The sequence below is a fragment of the Carettochelys insculpta genome, chromosome 3, assembly GCF_033958435.1.
Source record: "Carettochelys insculpta isolate YL-2023 chromosome 3, ASM3395843v1, whole genome shotgun sequence".
Lineage (NCBI taxonomy): Eukaryota > Metazoa > Chordata > Testudines > Carettochelyidae > Carettochelys > Carettochelys insculpta.
The window spans coordinates 117,718,481-117,733,629 of record NC_134139.1 but is presented as its reverse complement, the minus strand read 5'-3'; the positions used below and the strand labels follow the sequence as shown (position 1 = coordinate 117,733,629).

Sequence of the window (15,149 nt, the reverse complement as noted above, 5' to 3'; positions counted from 1 at the left end):
GAGGGCCAAAGCAGGCTGCACAGGCTCACTTTCACCTATGATTACAAATAAACAAATTTTACTGCAGAAACATTTTAAAGCTGTTGCAATAATATGATTTTAACACAGCACTGAAGTCTCATAACAGCATTAAAAGAAGGAAACTGTTCTCCCTCCTTTAAACGTGGCTACATTGCTTCCAAAAGGCTTTGGGTTATTGCAAAAGCTCCTCTCTACATATCTCTCCATTATTCAAGTGTTCCTGAGGCAGGTCACAAGCCCAGTCTCTTGCCTGAAGGAGACCAAATAGGCTTTGAAATGCTATGTGTAGACATCACTCATTAATCAGCTATATCAGTGCTTCTGCCAGTGTTACGCAATGCTCCCACTCTATTCTAAGCGACTGTGTACAGTTCCCCAACATTCCCACCCTGTGCTAGCCACAAGAGTCAGAGTAAGGCCTTGTCTACTACACGTGGAGCAGTGCACTGCTAAAGTGCTTAGTGAAGACTCTAACTATGCCGACGGGATAGCTACACCTGTTGCTGTAGGTGCTCCATACACGCAAACCCCAAGTGGTGGAAGCTATGTCGATGAGACAAGCCCAGCATAAGTCTGTACAGGTTGAACCTTCCAAAACCAGCATTCTCTCATCTGGACCATTGATCTTGCCAGGCCAGAAACCTGGGGTTGCGAGGTGAGCGACAGCGGAGCCTGGTCATTGTGGCCAGAGGAGCCCAGTGGGGCTTGCATCCCAGGCCCGAGGCGACAGCTGGCTGCACCCAGTGCCTGTGGGGCTGGGACCAGGCCAGCAGCGCAGCCAGGGCCAGAAGCAGCCTCTGCAAGGCGGGGACTGTGCTGGCAGCCTGGCCAGTCCAAAGCTGCCACCAGAGCTAAGGCCATGCTGGCAGGTCAGGGGCTGGAGCCAGCACCTGTAGGGCTGGGACAGTGTCTGGCACCCCAGCCAGGGCTGGCCTCTGCAGTGCCGGGGCCAAGCCTGTGGCTCTGGGACCATGCTGGCAGCCCAATCAGGGCAGAGTTGGCACCTACATGCCCAGGACTGGGGCCAGAACTGCAGCCAGGATCAGGGCCATGTCCAGAAGTCTGTCTGGGGCTGGCACCAGCCTCCACAGCTTGCAGCCTGAAGTGGCCTGGCCAGTGTCTGTCCAACAGAAGCCAAGTTCCAGGCAGGAGGTAAGGGTGCTGAAGGTGTAAAGGAGGAGGAACAGGAGTGGGCAGCAGACTGGGTGGCTGGAGCAGAAAATCTCCCTTCATCCAGTAAATTCCCTCATCGAGGACCAGTCAGATCCTGAAGGTGTCCAGTATGGAAGGTGCAACCTGTAGCATGGTCCAGGGCTAAGTGGCTCAGCAATTAGATGCTGATCTCTTGCTTGGTAGTTCAGATGATGTCTCCAAAAGCTACAGCTTGACATAGGGAACCAATTTTTTGTATAGAAGTTGAAGAGAAAAGGACTCCAGAAAAATTACCAACAGGGAATTCAAAAATTGGACAACAAAAATGTTTTAAAACAAAATCTTATCTAAGAATTGTTACAATGTTAAAAATCTGGAAAGCCAAAGCATCCTTTTGTGAGCTCAGCCAAAAAGATATGTATTGTTTGTGCTCCCTCTGCTGGTTTTATCCTTGAATCCCAAATTATTGTGGGAACTGTGATGAGATCAGTATTTGCAAACAGATGTGTATAAATGGCTAGGTTTTCAAATAATTCTTCTAATGCATGCAATGTTTTATTTTGGTAAACCATGTTAAGTTTCATGTTCACATAAAATGAAAGGGTGGGGACAAACCTGAATGCTTAGATTTCTTAGAAAAACAGAAACAATTAGAAACTGATAATGTGTCAAAATTAATAATCAGAGTTTGATTTATAAATGAAACTGTTAGGAATGTTTCTGAGGTAATCATTCTTGCTTGTGTGAGGCTCATTGTCTTAAAACAGATTCATAGTTGACAAATTGAAATGGAGTTTCCTTTTAAATAAATTGAAATGATAAAGTCCACTCAAGCAAATCATGCCATTTCAACTGAAGGCTCTCTTCAAAGGACACTAAAATGTAACTAGAAGTATCCTATATATTATACATTTGCAAAAAGTATAGATATGTTCTCATATACTTTGGGTAAACTGTCTGGCAGAATTAACTCACAGCAGCTGTAAATGAACAGGAGCACACTGATGGCACGCATATAATAATGAAGCTCTAGTGCAGTCAATTTTTCATTAAATTACAGAAATATTTCAAATGTTTAAAAAACAAAAAACAAATAAAAAAACAGCAGCAGCCTTGGTGAGATAAGAATACTTCCCCACCTCAGAGATCTATTGCAAATATGTTTGATGCTGTCTCTCTTACGGCCCACTTGATGGCAGCAAACACCAAATTTCTATCCTTACCTGAATCGAGTGTTCATTTCCTGGTGTAAGTTCTTCAAACTGCCGCAGCTGCCAAGCTGCCAAACCATGTGGTTCCTCAGAAGTCCTACAGTCTAGAGGATTTGCATGCAACTGTTCCGTAAGCCACATCTGAGTCCTCACTGAGGGCTGAATGGGTACTCCACTCATAGCCTGCTGTCCCAGTGTTGCATATCTATGCCCAAAGGCCTCACAACTGGCTGCATTGGGCTTGCTTTCAGGTAAGGCACTGTAGGTCATGTCACAGACATGTCTCCTATTTGAGGAGTCTGAAACACCAAAGTCGTCTTTGCTGCAACTTTCAAACTTGTATTTGCAATCCAATGTAGAAGGTAGTTTTTTCCCTGTTTCTTTATCCTCAATGTTTAGCAACTCCATGCTCTTATGCAAACAACTTGGCCCGTTTGTTCTTAATTGTGGTGACATGGTTGTCTCTCTCCCTGATCTGTCAGTACTAGCCCTGGAGTCCCCTGAAAGGACACTTTCATCCTGACTGCAGCTATCCGGTGCGCTCAGTTTAGACAAGGATGACCATTTCCTTACAGGCCTCACATCCTTCATGTCAAGAGAGTTGTCCAGTATGCCCAGTTTTCGGCTTCCTCCCGACCGTAAAAGGCTTGTACTCCATTGTGAACCATTGGACTTCAGAGCTTCTCTGTGTTTGGAAAGTGAAGAGCTGGCATTAGACGGCATCACATGGGCAGTGGGAATAGAGACCAGTGATCGGCTGGGCTTAAACGAGCAAGTGCCACTTGATGTTGAATGATCTGCTGGGAAAACAGAGTTATCTAATAAATAAATGCAACACAAGCTGCACCAGTAATAATGATCAAATGTCAAACTCAGGATGTAATGCTAAAGCAGCAGAGGTATCCTCTAATAATTTCTTAATGAGGCATGGGTCATGTTAAAAACACATACTATGATGCCAAAACAAAAAGCAGTCAAGTAGCACTTTAAAGACTAGCAAAATAGTTTATTAGGTGAGCTTTCGTGGGACAGACCCACTTCTACAGACCATAGCCAGACCAGAACAGACTCAATATTTAAGACACAGAGAACCGAAAACAGTAAGCAAGGAGGACAAATCAGAAAAAGATAATCAAGGTGAGCAAATCAGAGAGTGGAGGGGTGGGTGGGAAGATCAAGAATTAGACTGAGCCAAGCTCATGCTCCTCTACTAACATCATATATGCCATCATGTGCCAACAATGCCCAGATGCTTTGTATATTGGACAGACTTCTAACTCCCTTAGACAAAGGGTCAACGGGCACAAAACAGACATCAAAACACTCCAGATCCACAAACCAGTTAGTCAACATTTTAATGGAATGGGGCATTCTGTCAATGACCTCAAGGTATGTGTGTTACTGAAGAGACATTATCACACCATTTTAGAGAGAGAAGTGGACGAGCTGACTTTTATACTCAAATTCGGCACATTAACACATGGTTTAAATCGTGATGGGAACTTTCTGAGTCACTGTAGGGGCTCGTCTGCATACTTGGCTCAATCTAATTCTTGATCTTCCCCCCCACCCCTCCACTCTCTGATTTGCTCACCTTCATTATCTTTTTCTGATTTGTCCTCCTTGCTTACTGTTTTTGGTTCTCTGTGTCTTAAATATTGAGTCTGTTCTGGTCTGGCTATGGTCTGAAGAAGTGGGTCTGTCCCACGAAAGCTCACCTAATAAACTATTTTGCTAGTCTTTAAAGTGCTACTTGACTGCTTTTTGTTTTGATAGTGTCTAGACTAGCACAGCTTCCTCTCTGTAACTATTGACTGTGATGCGAAGTTATCAGAACTGATCAACATGAAAACCATTCAAAATTTGTTTCCTTTTTGTGGGGATGTTGCACAGCAAGCACAGTGAAAATGGGGTAGAACAGCCAGTTTCACTGCTATATTTTCTTTTGGGTTGCCATCACTGCAGGAAAATGTTGCCAAGATTTCCTACTATGGCTACACTAGAGACCTTACAGCAGCACAGCTGTACCAATCCCCTTGTGCCACTATGAGTCTTCTTGTGTAGCAACTCCATGCTGATAGGAGAGCATTCTCTCTTTGACATAATTAAACCACCCAAATAAATGGTAGAAGCTGCATCAACAGGACACCATCTGACATACCACTGTGTGTGCTACCACTTATGCCAGCTAATCTTGTGTTGCTCAAGAGGTGTTTTAATGTTTTGGCAATCCAAGTGGTAATGTAGATATGGGCACGAGCCTGAGGGGACACCAGATTGTAACCCTCCTCAACAACTGACCTATCCCACTTTACTCTCTGCCTCTACCAATTAGCAACTGTGACGATACAGAGTGACAATCCTCCTAACCAATAGTAATGTGGCAGTGAGCAGACCCTCAGGGCATGGAGCAGGGAAGGATGACACTGGTCAAGAGGGGGAGCACCCAGTACCTTGTGGCAGGGTGGGGTGCCAGTGGGGAGCATAGAACACGCCACATGTAAAGAGTACAAATTTTTAATCATGCGCACACCCCTTTTGGGTGTGTTATTTATATCTATCTATATTAGAATGTGTCTGTCTGTGGGTCCGTCTGTCCATGCATCTGTGATGAGTCGATTTGTTCAAGATTGCCTCCTAAATGGGAAAAGCTAGGAACACCAAATTTGGTATGCAGCTTCTGCTTACCCTAACATACATCAATGTCAGGTTTTGGTTGTACCAGTAAAATGGAAAGTGCCTGGAATCTGCTCGTTTTCCCGAACACAGAAACTGAGGGGCATGAAGAGGAGTGATGACATACTTCAGACTCACCACTGGGGGCAGTAAGCACAGAGACTCAACATGCAGTAAACTAATATCCAGTATTCTATTATCCAGAACTCTCAAATAACTGGCATTTTAACCATAACTAAATTTCAGTTACACTTTCCCATAACTACAGTATAGTGAAAGTAAGTACAAATAAACACAGCAAATGCAGTATAATTTACAGTGTACAATACTACTGTTGTTGGTAAATAAAGCACTCCGCATACATTGTTTCTTAATAGCTAATCTTGTTTTTCTTTAGCCTTACACATTGCTAGGAATACCCAGAGCTTTTCTTTCTGCCAGAACACCCCCCAGAATGGCATTCCAGCACCTTTTTTCAAAAGCTGGCTGGAAGGGTGAGACCAAGCAACATCTGGCCCTTTGAGAGCCATTGCAACTTGGGCTCAGCCACCTGTGGCTGACCCCTCCTCTACTCCTTCCCTGCTCTGAAATACCAGTGGCCACGTGGTGGGGGCAGCGGCAAGGTGGGGGGTGAGCAGGGTATAAACTGGGGGGTGGGAATAAGCTAGGGGGCAGGAGCCATGTGGGGGGCATCTCAGGGGCTGCACAGGGGGATAAACCACATGGGGGGTTGGGGCCATGCGAGGGGGGCCAAGCCACTGGGGGAGGGGGCCCACTGGAGGCCAGCTTAGGCCCCACACAGACAGCAGGGGTGGTTTGGGCCCCACATGGCAGACAGTTAAGCTGCTGGGGGGCAGACAGACTCCCTGTCAGGGGGTAGCTTGGACCCCACACGGGGCAGTTACGATGCTGGAGGCAGGGGTTGGGCCTCGGGATGGAGGTTGCGGTTTGGGGTTTGAATTCCACTCCTCTTTTTTTCATTTTTTAAAAAAAAGGGGGGGGGCACTGGGTACACATTTCTGTTATGCAGAATATTCAAATATCCAGCATCCTCCTGGTCCCAGGGCTTCCGGATATGAAAGAGATTACTGTACTGCAAAGTGACCACTGGGCAGTCACAGCAGGAAAACAGTGTCCAGGTGGGGATGTAACTATCCAACCTCCTGGACAGAGTAAGTGCCCTCCTCCAATCCTACTTCCCCCTGGCCTTCCACCACAGTGCTGGAGAGGGGGAGCCCTGCTGGCCCCAGGTTTCCCCCGCCCCCATTCTACCCTCTCAAGGTGCATAGCACAGCCCCACCTCCCCCAACACAGATACAGGGGCCAGGAACCCTGGCCTGGCCTCCATTAGAGCAAAAGCTGTGACCAGAAAGTGCGGCATGGGCTGCCCCCACTCACCCTCAAGCTCAGGTCAGGGTAGGAAATGTGTCCCAGCACCACCACCCCAACAGCACTGGAGTACAGGCCAAAGCCAGGAATCGTGGTCCAGTCCCCCCTCAGATATTGCGGCCAAAAAGCAGGCCTGGACCCCACTGAATTGATGCCAGGGCTGGGCAGCACAGCAGCCCTGTCCCCTGCCCTCAGATCAGTCCTACCTTCATCACCATCGTCACCCTCAGTAAAGGCACCCTCCCCACAGGGCCTCCGAGCCCCTTGCACAGGTTCCTAAAGCCCCCACCTCCTGCCCTGAGCCCTCTAAACCCTGCTCTGGCTCCTCCACACCCACCAGCCCTGAGCAACCCCTCAAACCTCCCAAACCCCTGCTCTGTGCACCTCCACCTTCACCCAATTCCTGCACCCACCCCCACAACACTGAACTCTCCAAAACCTGCCCCTCAGCACCCCAGCCCTGCACACAACACCCTGGCTTGAGCCACCCTCCTCCTGCTCTCACTCCAGCACCCTCCAACCCCTGACCTGAGCCCTGCCACACCCAAACCCTTGCTGTGACATCTATGCCCCCACCCTCTGTCCTGACTCTGCCCCCAGACTAAACCCTCTGTCCTGAACCCCAGCCTTCTGTTTTCACTCTGACACTCTCCACCCCTGTTCTGAGCCCCCTCCTCAACCCTTCCAGCCACTGCATTCATTCCTCCATCTCCACCCCCTGGCCAGAGCCTGCCCCCACACACAAACAACTGTCCTGAGCCCCATGCCCTCAATTCATCACCCTCCACCTCCTGCCTTTAGCTCTCTTCCCCAAACCCAACACCCTGCTCTGACTCTTGCAGCCCCTACCCTCTGTCCCGAGCCCCTGAGCAATGCCAGGTACATCTGTGAGTATATACTTCAATTCTAAAATTTCTACATGAAAATAAGTACCAAAATTTAAAAACAAAATAGTAACACCAAACCCCAGTTCAGAAAATCTTCTCTCAATACTACAGGCACAAGCCAAACAAATGTGTTGGCCACCATTTGTGATACAGCACTATATCTTTCTTATTACCCACACAAAACCACATATACAGCAGCATACAGCAGAATCAGGGAGGCCACCCCAATCCTAAAAGAATAATCAAGACATATAGCTACAATGTGAGGATACTCATTACCCACTTGTGATGTAGGTATAGATTCTCAGACTCTGCCTGGTAAAAGGAAGGAAGCAGAGAGTGAGAAACAGAACTAACTCAGAGTTCATGAGGCAGTGAATAAAACTTAGCAGTTTCCTTGCTTTTTTACAGTCTGAGCTGGCAGGCTATACAATATAGCCAAGTTTTTTGTGAGGGAGTTACTGTTTTCTACTACATACTTGAGAGAGTTTGAGTGTGTTTGTCCAAGAACTCCTCTTAAACCATAAGAGCTATGACCACCAAATTTGGTATACAGCTTCCTCTTACCATAATTTAAAGCAAGGTAAGGGTTTGTGCAAGGAAAACAGGATGTGCCTGGCATGGGATTGCTTTTCAGAAAACCATTAGAAAAGAGACAGGATCACCAGGCATGAAAAAGGGGCTGGCTGGGGACACTCCCCACAACTGCTCCAGCTCCTTACCCTCTCACCCCCAGACACCCTTGGGAGGGCGGGGAGGGGGCTGAAGCTGGCCTCTCCTCTATTTGTATAGGAATATTGCTGGCTGCTCCCATTCATCAAGGAGTGAGAGGAAAGTGCCCAATTTGCTGCATTCCTTGCCCTGCTTGGGGAGCGCAAGGGGTAGATGAACCTGGATCTGCTGCAGACAGGAGACATGCACCCCTCCCTCTGCTGTGCCTACTGGAGCTGCACCTGCCATGGAGAAGTACTTCTCACCCGTCCCCAAGCTGCTGCAGTGAGAGAGGGCTGGAGTAGTCCTCTCTCCCAGGACACCACCACCCCAACATAATGATTTAAATGAAGCATGTACACTTCCTTTTTATTTTCCAAAGAATGAAAATTAGCTGAGTTAAAGACCCCAGCACTACTAGGTAAATCAGAGAGAGAGAAAGGGTGTATTTTCCAAGATGTCTATATCATGAAAGTATCATACAGCCACTTCCCAGCATATACTCTTGCCCCTGCAATCCCAAGCAGAAATATCACTGCCCGCACGGGAAAGATCAGAGAGGCACTGTTTGGAGAGAGGCTGGCAAGTGAAAACAACAGAGGTGAGCCAGAGGTTACTGCAATTTGATTGACAATTCTCCCACACACAGCAACTGCTGCTCATCAACATAGACTGTAGACAACCAGAAGTAAGCAGCTAATCCTCTCAACAGCTTCCATTAAGTCACACAGCTCAACCTTACCCAGGCTCTCAGGTTGCTCCATGCTATAAGCTCTTTGAAGTGTTACTACTTACTCAGTCATCTTCAAATTAAATGGCCTGAGACTTCGGGGTACATTTTTGACAGAAAGTCAGAAGCAAGTACAAGTCTACACTGGTTTTTCCTTTTCAGAATCCTCAGTTTCTGCAAACCCTTACAGTTCTTACCAGAGTTCTGGAGGAGCTGCAAAACTAGCCAGATCAAGCTCAGCGTTTGAGGGCAAATCAATTAACACAAACCATCACTCTGAGGATGGGTGCAGCAGAGCTGCTTCTGAGGTAGCTACGCTTTGTGACAGTCGTTCTTACTTTTATTACAAACCTAAATCGTGAGGTTCTTCCAACTCCTCAACACTCTTAGTCCCCAGTCACAGCCCAGCTCTCCTTGTCCCTGCACACCTGATAAGGCGATGTAATAAAATACAAACAAGGACTTGCCTCCATTTTCCCCCATCCCACTTCAATTTTAAAAATGTGTTTGTGGAGAACCAGGAAGACATGTTGAGCTGAGCCACCCATTTAAAAGCCCAGCTAGCCAGGGATTTCAAGAAAAAAAAATTGAATGCATTGGTAACTTGCGGGTGTAGTCTGTTCTGTACCCATAACATACCAGGCAACTGAATATTCCAGAAAGTGGAAGAGGGACAAGACAAGGCAACTATATAAATGCTTATGTGGCTTTTTTTCAATACAAAAAGTAAACCTTGGAACAGGCTGGAGCCTCCATTACTATGGTGCCCCAGAAGTTCAGGGACCTATGCCACCGGCTATGTTAATGAGCTAATGATTTTCTGGAGAGCGTCTTAAAGAAGGAACAGCCCAAATCTGAATGGGATAAAAAAAACTGAGAGAAAGAACAATCAACTTATCCAAAATTGTGATGTTTCACCTGTGGTCATGAAATTGGGTTCCTTTTAGCCATAAAAGGAGTCAATCCAAAACATAACTTTTTGCCTGAAAAGGGTCAGGAATAAAGGTAGGAAATAAAGCATTACTTTACCCAGGGCTTTCTTCTGGCAGAATGTGGTGGAAAGGCATTCAGCCACTTCTTTTCTCGGCACCGCCATTTTTAAGGCCGGCTGGGCAGGGTGGCTACAAGCTGCAAGTGGCTCATTAATGAGTCATTTGAGGCTCCCACCTTGCCTGCCAGTTGAAAGACTAGCATGCAATTCAATTGGTTTAACAGCTGTAGGAGGCTGTTAAACTGATTGAATTGAGGCCTATTGTTCCAGTGCAACAGGGTGCTGGTAGCAGCCCCTGCCGCACTATAGCTGCTGGGGGGAGGGGGGGAAACCCTACAAAAGACAAGATGGCCACCTGCAGAGCTCCTACGCAAGGTAAGTGGGGTTTGGAGCCTGGGGGTGGTTTGGGGCAGAGCCAGGGCTGGGAGCTGGAAGGGCATGAAGCTCCTCTGGTGGCCCTGGCCTGGGAACCCCAGCTGTGCCAGGGCTGGGAGCTGGTGAGGTGCAAATCCAGCTGGGTAACCCTGGCAGTGCCAGGACTGGGAGCCATGGGGGCAAATTAAACCTGGGGGGGCACTGGGGATGCCACGGGTGGTGATGCGGGTTAAGCCTGATGGGGGAAGACAGAGAAAGAGAGTTCTGGTACCTTTTTTATTAGGAAAAGAAAAAAAAAACCCACTGACTTCATCTAACAATAAGATCAAATTGAGAATCCACACAATGTTCAGACTTCAACATTTCTCATCCAACTGGTGCCATTTTATTTCATCAGCTTTTATGTAAAGTTATTGCTGTTGTCTTACTGCTTCAAAACTGTTTAACAAAGAATTTTAATAATCTTTTTGCAAATAAAAAAGGTACAAAACAGCAAAAAAAATTCTGAAGGAAATTACTGTATTTCTTCCAAAACTATATCATAATTATGTCCCACAGTATATAATAAAATGAGCTGTTTTCAGTTATCCTATTTTCTTTATGTCTGCCACAATTCCCTAAAATACCTAGTTAAGGTGTACAACATTTTCATGATAAACAAGTACTATCCAAACCCATGGATCGCATGAACAGATAAATTGAAATTTAGCATCTCCTGAATTATGCCTTACTAAAACTTACAATTAATGTATATATGTCAAAAGTATACAGCCAGTTACTGGATAGGGGTGTATGGGATACGTGCGAGTTATTACTTTAGTGTGTTATATATGTAAGGAATGTGCCAGCAGGAACTCAATGCTGCTGAAGGCTGGAGGAATGTGTCTCCCAGAGATCATTTTCATGAGAATGCAAAGGTGTGCATATGTGACACCTTGCAAACAAAGCCTGATGGGTAGCAAGGAAGCAATGAGCTTTTGTCTCTTGTAAACACGTTGTTGTAAAATCACAATTTATGCTAACACTCAGTATAAGAATTGTGAAATCTCACCAATACTCCAAGTCGTTGTGGGAGACAGGGCAGTCACCATAACTGCATAAGACATGGATTACTCCCCTGGTTTAAAACACTGTAAAGCAGAAGGGGAGGGATATGGGTTGAACCAGCTAGCTGAGTGCCTTGGCCCTGCCTAAGCCTTGGCCATATAGCTATAAGCCTGGTTTGGCTAGCCCTCCCCACCTGTTAACAGGTAGAGATGGATACTAGTGTTTGTACTTTGTATGAGACTCTACCTTGCTAGATGCTCTGAGCTGAAATCACAGGGTGGCAGCTAAGGCCACTAAGAGCTGAAATCACAGGGTTTTGCCTCAGGCCAAACCCACAGCAGCAGATGGACAGTGTGACTGGGGATAGCCAGTAGGAGCAACAGAGGGGAGGACGGATGGCATGACCAACAGACGGCCAGTAGGAGGAGCAGTGGATGGACAGACGGTGTGACCAGCGGATGGACGACAGGAGCAAGCAGAATGCCAGACCAGCGTGAAGGTGGCATTGTCTCAGGTTCTGTGAGGGAATACATCAGCGTGAGGTGTCAGTGCCCGCATGGACTGAACCAAGCTGTAACTGAGGCATTTGAATTGGGAGTGTGGAGAAAGTTGGGTGTGTGGATTGGCTGTTTACAGTATTGGACTGGTGAGCTTGAGAGGCCAAGGACATTGCTCAATACATTTGAGCTGGGACAGTTACTTGAAGATTGGTTATGAACTGTGGGTGTGGTATTTTCCCAAGCTTATGCTAATTGACCTTTCTGCCTTTTTCATTAAAGCTCTTTTCTACACTCAGACTCTGTGCTTGCGAGTGGGGAAGCGCTGCCCTTCCAAGGTGCTCAGGGGTGTGTCAATTTCCCAGGCTACTGGGTGGGGGCTTGAGCTGGTTCTGTGCGAAATGGAGGAAAAGGAACCCCTAGATGTTGACCCCGCCCCTGGTTGCTGCCAACTCCTTGTGGCAGAAGGGTTACATATACTTGTGAATTGGTTTATTTTCACAACTTTCATCTCAGCTGTGCAGTGAAGAGAATGGTCTTAGTCTAAAAAAAACCAAACCAAACCAAACAAAAAAAAAAAAAACAAAAAACCCAAGACAAACAAAAAAGGTAGAACTCTAATTTGAGAGAAGATCCAAATGATCATTACTTTTTTTATACTCCTACATACACAATTTACTCTTGGACAACATAAGAAAATACTGTTTTCATATAGATCATGTCCCTTTATTTTAGGCAAACCAAAATACTGATAAACACCTAAGGGAACTGCCAGGATCACTTTCTGAGTCAGATACAACATGTATATTAAACTATACATATTTCTAAAACATTACTGAATGTGAATTTGCCATTTTAGATGTGAAGTAAAACTAGGTGTTTAAGAGATCTCATTTATGACTAAGAGTGTCGCTATTTATCAGTTTCCCCACTGCCAATCACCTAATTCATTTGTCCAGTTTCATCATGAGCAAACAGTATATGGCAGGTACATCTCCAGTGGTGCTGAAAGTCAGTGGGCTTCATTGACATTCTAGTCTATCATTTTATCTGGGCTATAATTAGGAAGTCCTGATGACTCAAGAAAATTCAGGTACCAGAAGGCATCCAAAAAACGCACACTTTAAACTACCTGTCTGATCCAAGAAAATACTTATTACAGAAATAAAAATACCCTTAGCAATTAGAAGAGACAGTGTACAGAAATAATGCATCTTATCCTAAGATCTTGCTTTAAACAAAAAACCACACACACCAAAGACCGTACAGAAATTCTGTGCTCAACTGCACAACGTCAGCTTCTCAGAATGATTCTCTAAACATGCTTGCTGAACCTCTTAGCTAATTAGAGCTCTGCGACACAGACACAAGTGATTCTAAAACAGCCAAATCATGACTCAACACAGTCTCAGTTATAAACCTTCACATCTGGGGCTCATGAGGGGGTGGGAGCCTGTACAAGCCTCCTTTAAACAAGTGCTGAGAACAATGAAAATTTGACCTAGGAGGTTTAATTAAACTTGGAAGAACTGGGACCCTGTCAAGAAAACAGTGCTGCAGCCATAAGCCATGTGCAGTCCCTTGTCTCCATATGACAGTTATGGCTGAACTGGGAAGCCCTGACAGGTAGGGAACGATCCCCTGCAAAGCAGCTGAGAGACTATAAACTGGGCAGGAGACTATAAAATGCACAGTCCAAACAAAAAAATGACCACTGACAAGACTGGTCTATCATTTTGTAGAAGCAATAATGCATGTGCATGATTAAACAAAAAGCTGTGAAAGTTAGGGCCACTTGGATTATTTATATATGTACCTTGCCGTGCATCGTTTGGAGTCGCTCAGTAAATTTCAAAGTCAGATGCCAAAATTTTAACATGCCAAAAGTTTAAATTTTAACATGCCAAAAACATTAAAGGATATATTAGCTGTAACTAGTGCAGGAAAATAAATATATATGCCCTCAAACAAGCATCTCCCAAAAATATAAACTGAGGTATGATAGCTAAGTGTGTACCTATCTGTATATGATATCTGTAAAAATATAAAAAAATAGAGATAGGATTCCAGGCACAGGAGATGAAAACTAAGGTATATAAAGACTTCTATACCAGGATAATTTAAAATAATGACTATCTAGTGAAGAGACAAGATAAAATTTATCGCAAATAATGAATGGCACATCAGAGTTGAACTGGCACTTCTATCTACTCTCATAAAAACAAGGGTACATCCAAAGAAAATGGAAGGTAATAAGTTTGAAATTGATCAAAAGGGGTATTTATGTGTGGTTTAAAAAATACATCATCATAAACCGGTAGAACTCATTGAGGGAAACAGATCAAAAGGATTTGAAAGAGGATTATACACTTATTTGGATAATGACTTTCATAAGCTTAGATAAAAATGATAAACTAACCAATGCGAGTTAAAAAGAAACTTCACCTATGGCCTGGAGATTCTGTATGGATCCGTTGTGGGTTTTCATGAACCACCCTTTAAAAATTTTATAATAGCCTCTATCAGAAACATCACAGTGAACTAGATGGGCAAAGAGTCAGATTCTGCATGAGACTTTCCTGGTTTCCAAAAACCTGTTCACCCTTATAGGCTTTATTTTAGGTATGTGTATCTCTGGTTATAGCACGCAGTTCTGAACCACTTGTCTAGTGACTATAGAAACTATTTTTTTAAAACAAAGTGGATCATATTTTGACTTTTTATGGCACAGAGAGTTTTATGGAAAATATGTTTTTAATTTCAATGAAATTTAACAAAATGATCGCTTAATAGGATGCAGTTATTTAAGGGTAATTTCTAAAACTGAATTAAGAAAATGAAACAAAATACACCACTGGCAGCAAGCACATTATTACATGGTCACTGTGCTGCACAGAATTCGTTTATGGAAGCCAACCATATCAAACATGCGGCCGCATGGAATTTCTTTGCAGCTCCAGTGCATGGAGCTGGCCAGGGCATAGGGTACCTTAAATTTACATTTAAATTTTAAAAAATTATTATTAATTTATTATTATTATGTTACAGTTTTACACATCAAATTTTATGAACTATTAATAAAATCATAAAACAATAAAATTCATATTAAATATTAAATTCTCAATTAAAATTATTGTATTATAGTCAGACAAGACCTGAAAAACATTATAATATACTCAAAAATAATATATAATTATGACTTTTCAATAGAATTACATTTTCTTTGCTGGCCCTGAAAGTTATCAGTTTTCATTTGTCGGGCCCTCAGTAGGCTTTGAGTTTGATGTGCCTAACCTAAGCAAATGGGGCTACAAACAAACCAGAACCAACATGTCACTTTATTCTAAACTGCTCCCTCTGATATTTGATGTTGTCTGCAAAGTTTCCGTCATTGTTAAGGTTTTTTTTAAACAAAAAAATCAGTTTGGCTTAATTTGATAGGCCAGTCATTCAAAGCCCACA

At 44.4% G+C, this 15,149-nt stretch overlaps 1 protein-coding gene across 5 annotated transcripts in view; it reads right to left on the bottom strand.

Moving 5' to 3' along the window:
- Positions 1-15,149, bottom strand: part of CEP85L (centrosomal protein 85L) — a 235,356-nt gene that overhangs the window by 101,578 nt on the left and 118,629 nt on the right. For 3 of the 5 annotated variants that reach the window (XM_074990679.1, XM_074990677.1, XM_074990678.1), the window contains one exon: positions 2,397-3,181. In XM_074990679.1, the coding sequence (XP_074846780.1) occupies positions 2,397-3,181 (785 nt within the window). Of the gene's footprint in view, positions 1-2,396; positions 3,185-15,149 lie in introns of all 5 variants that reach the window. The other 2 variants (XR_012645059.1, XM_074990676.1) reach the window with 1 other exon arrangement.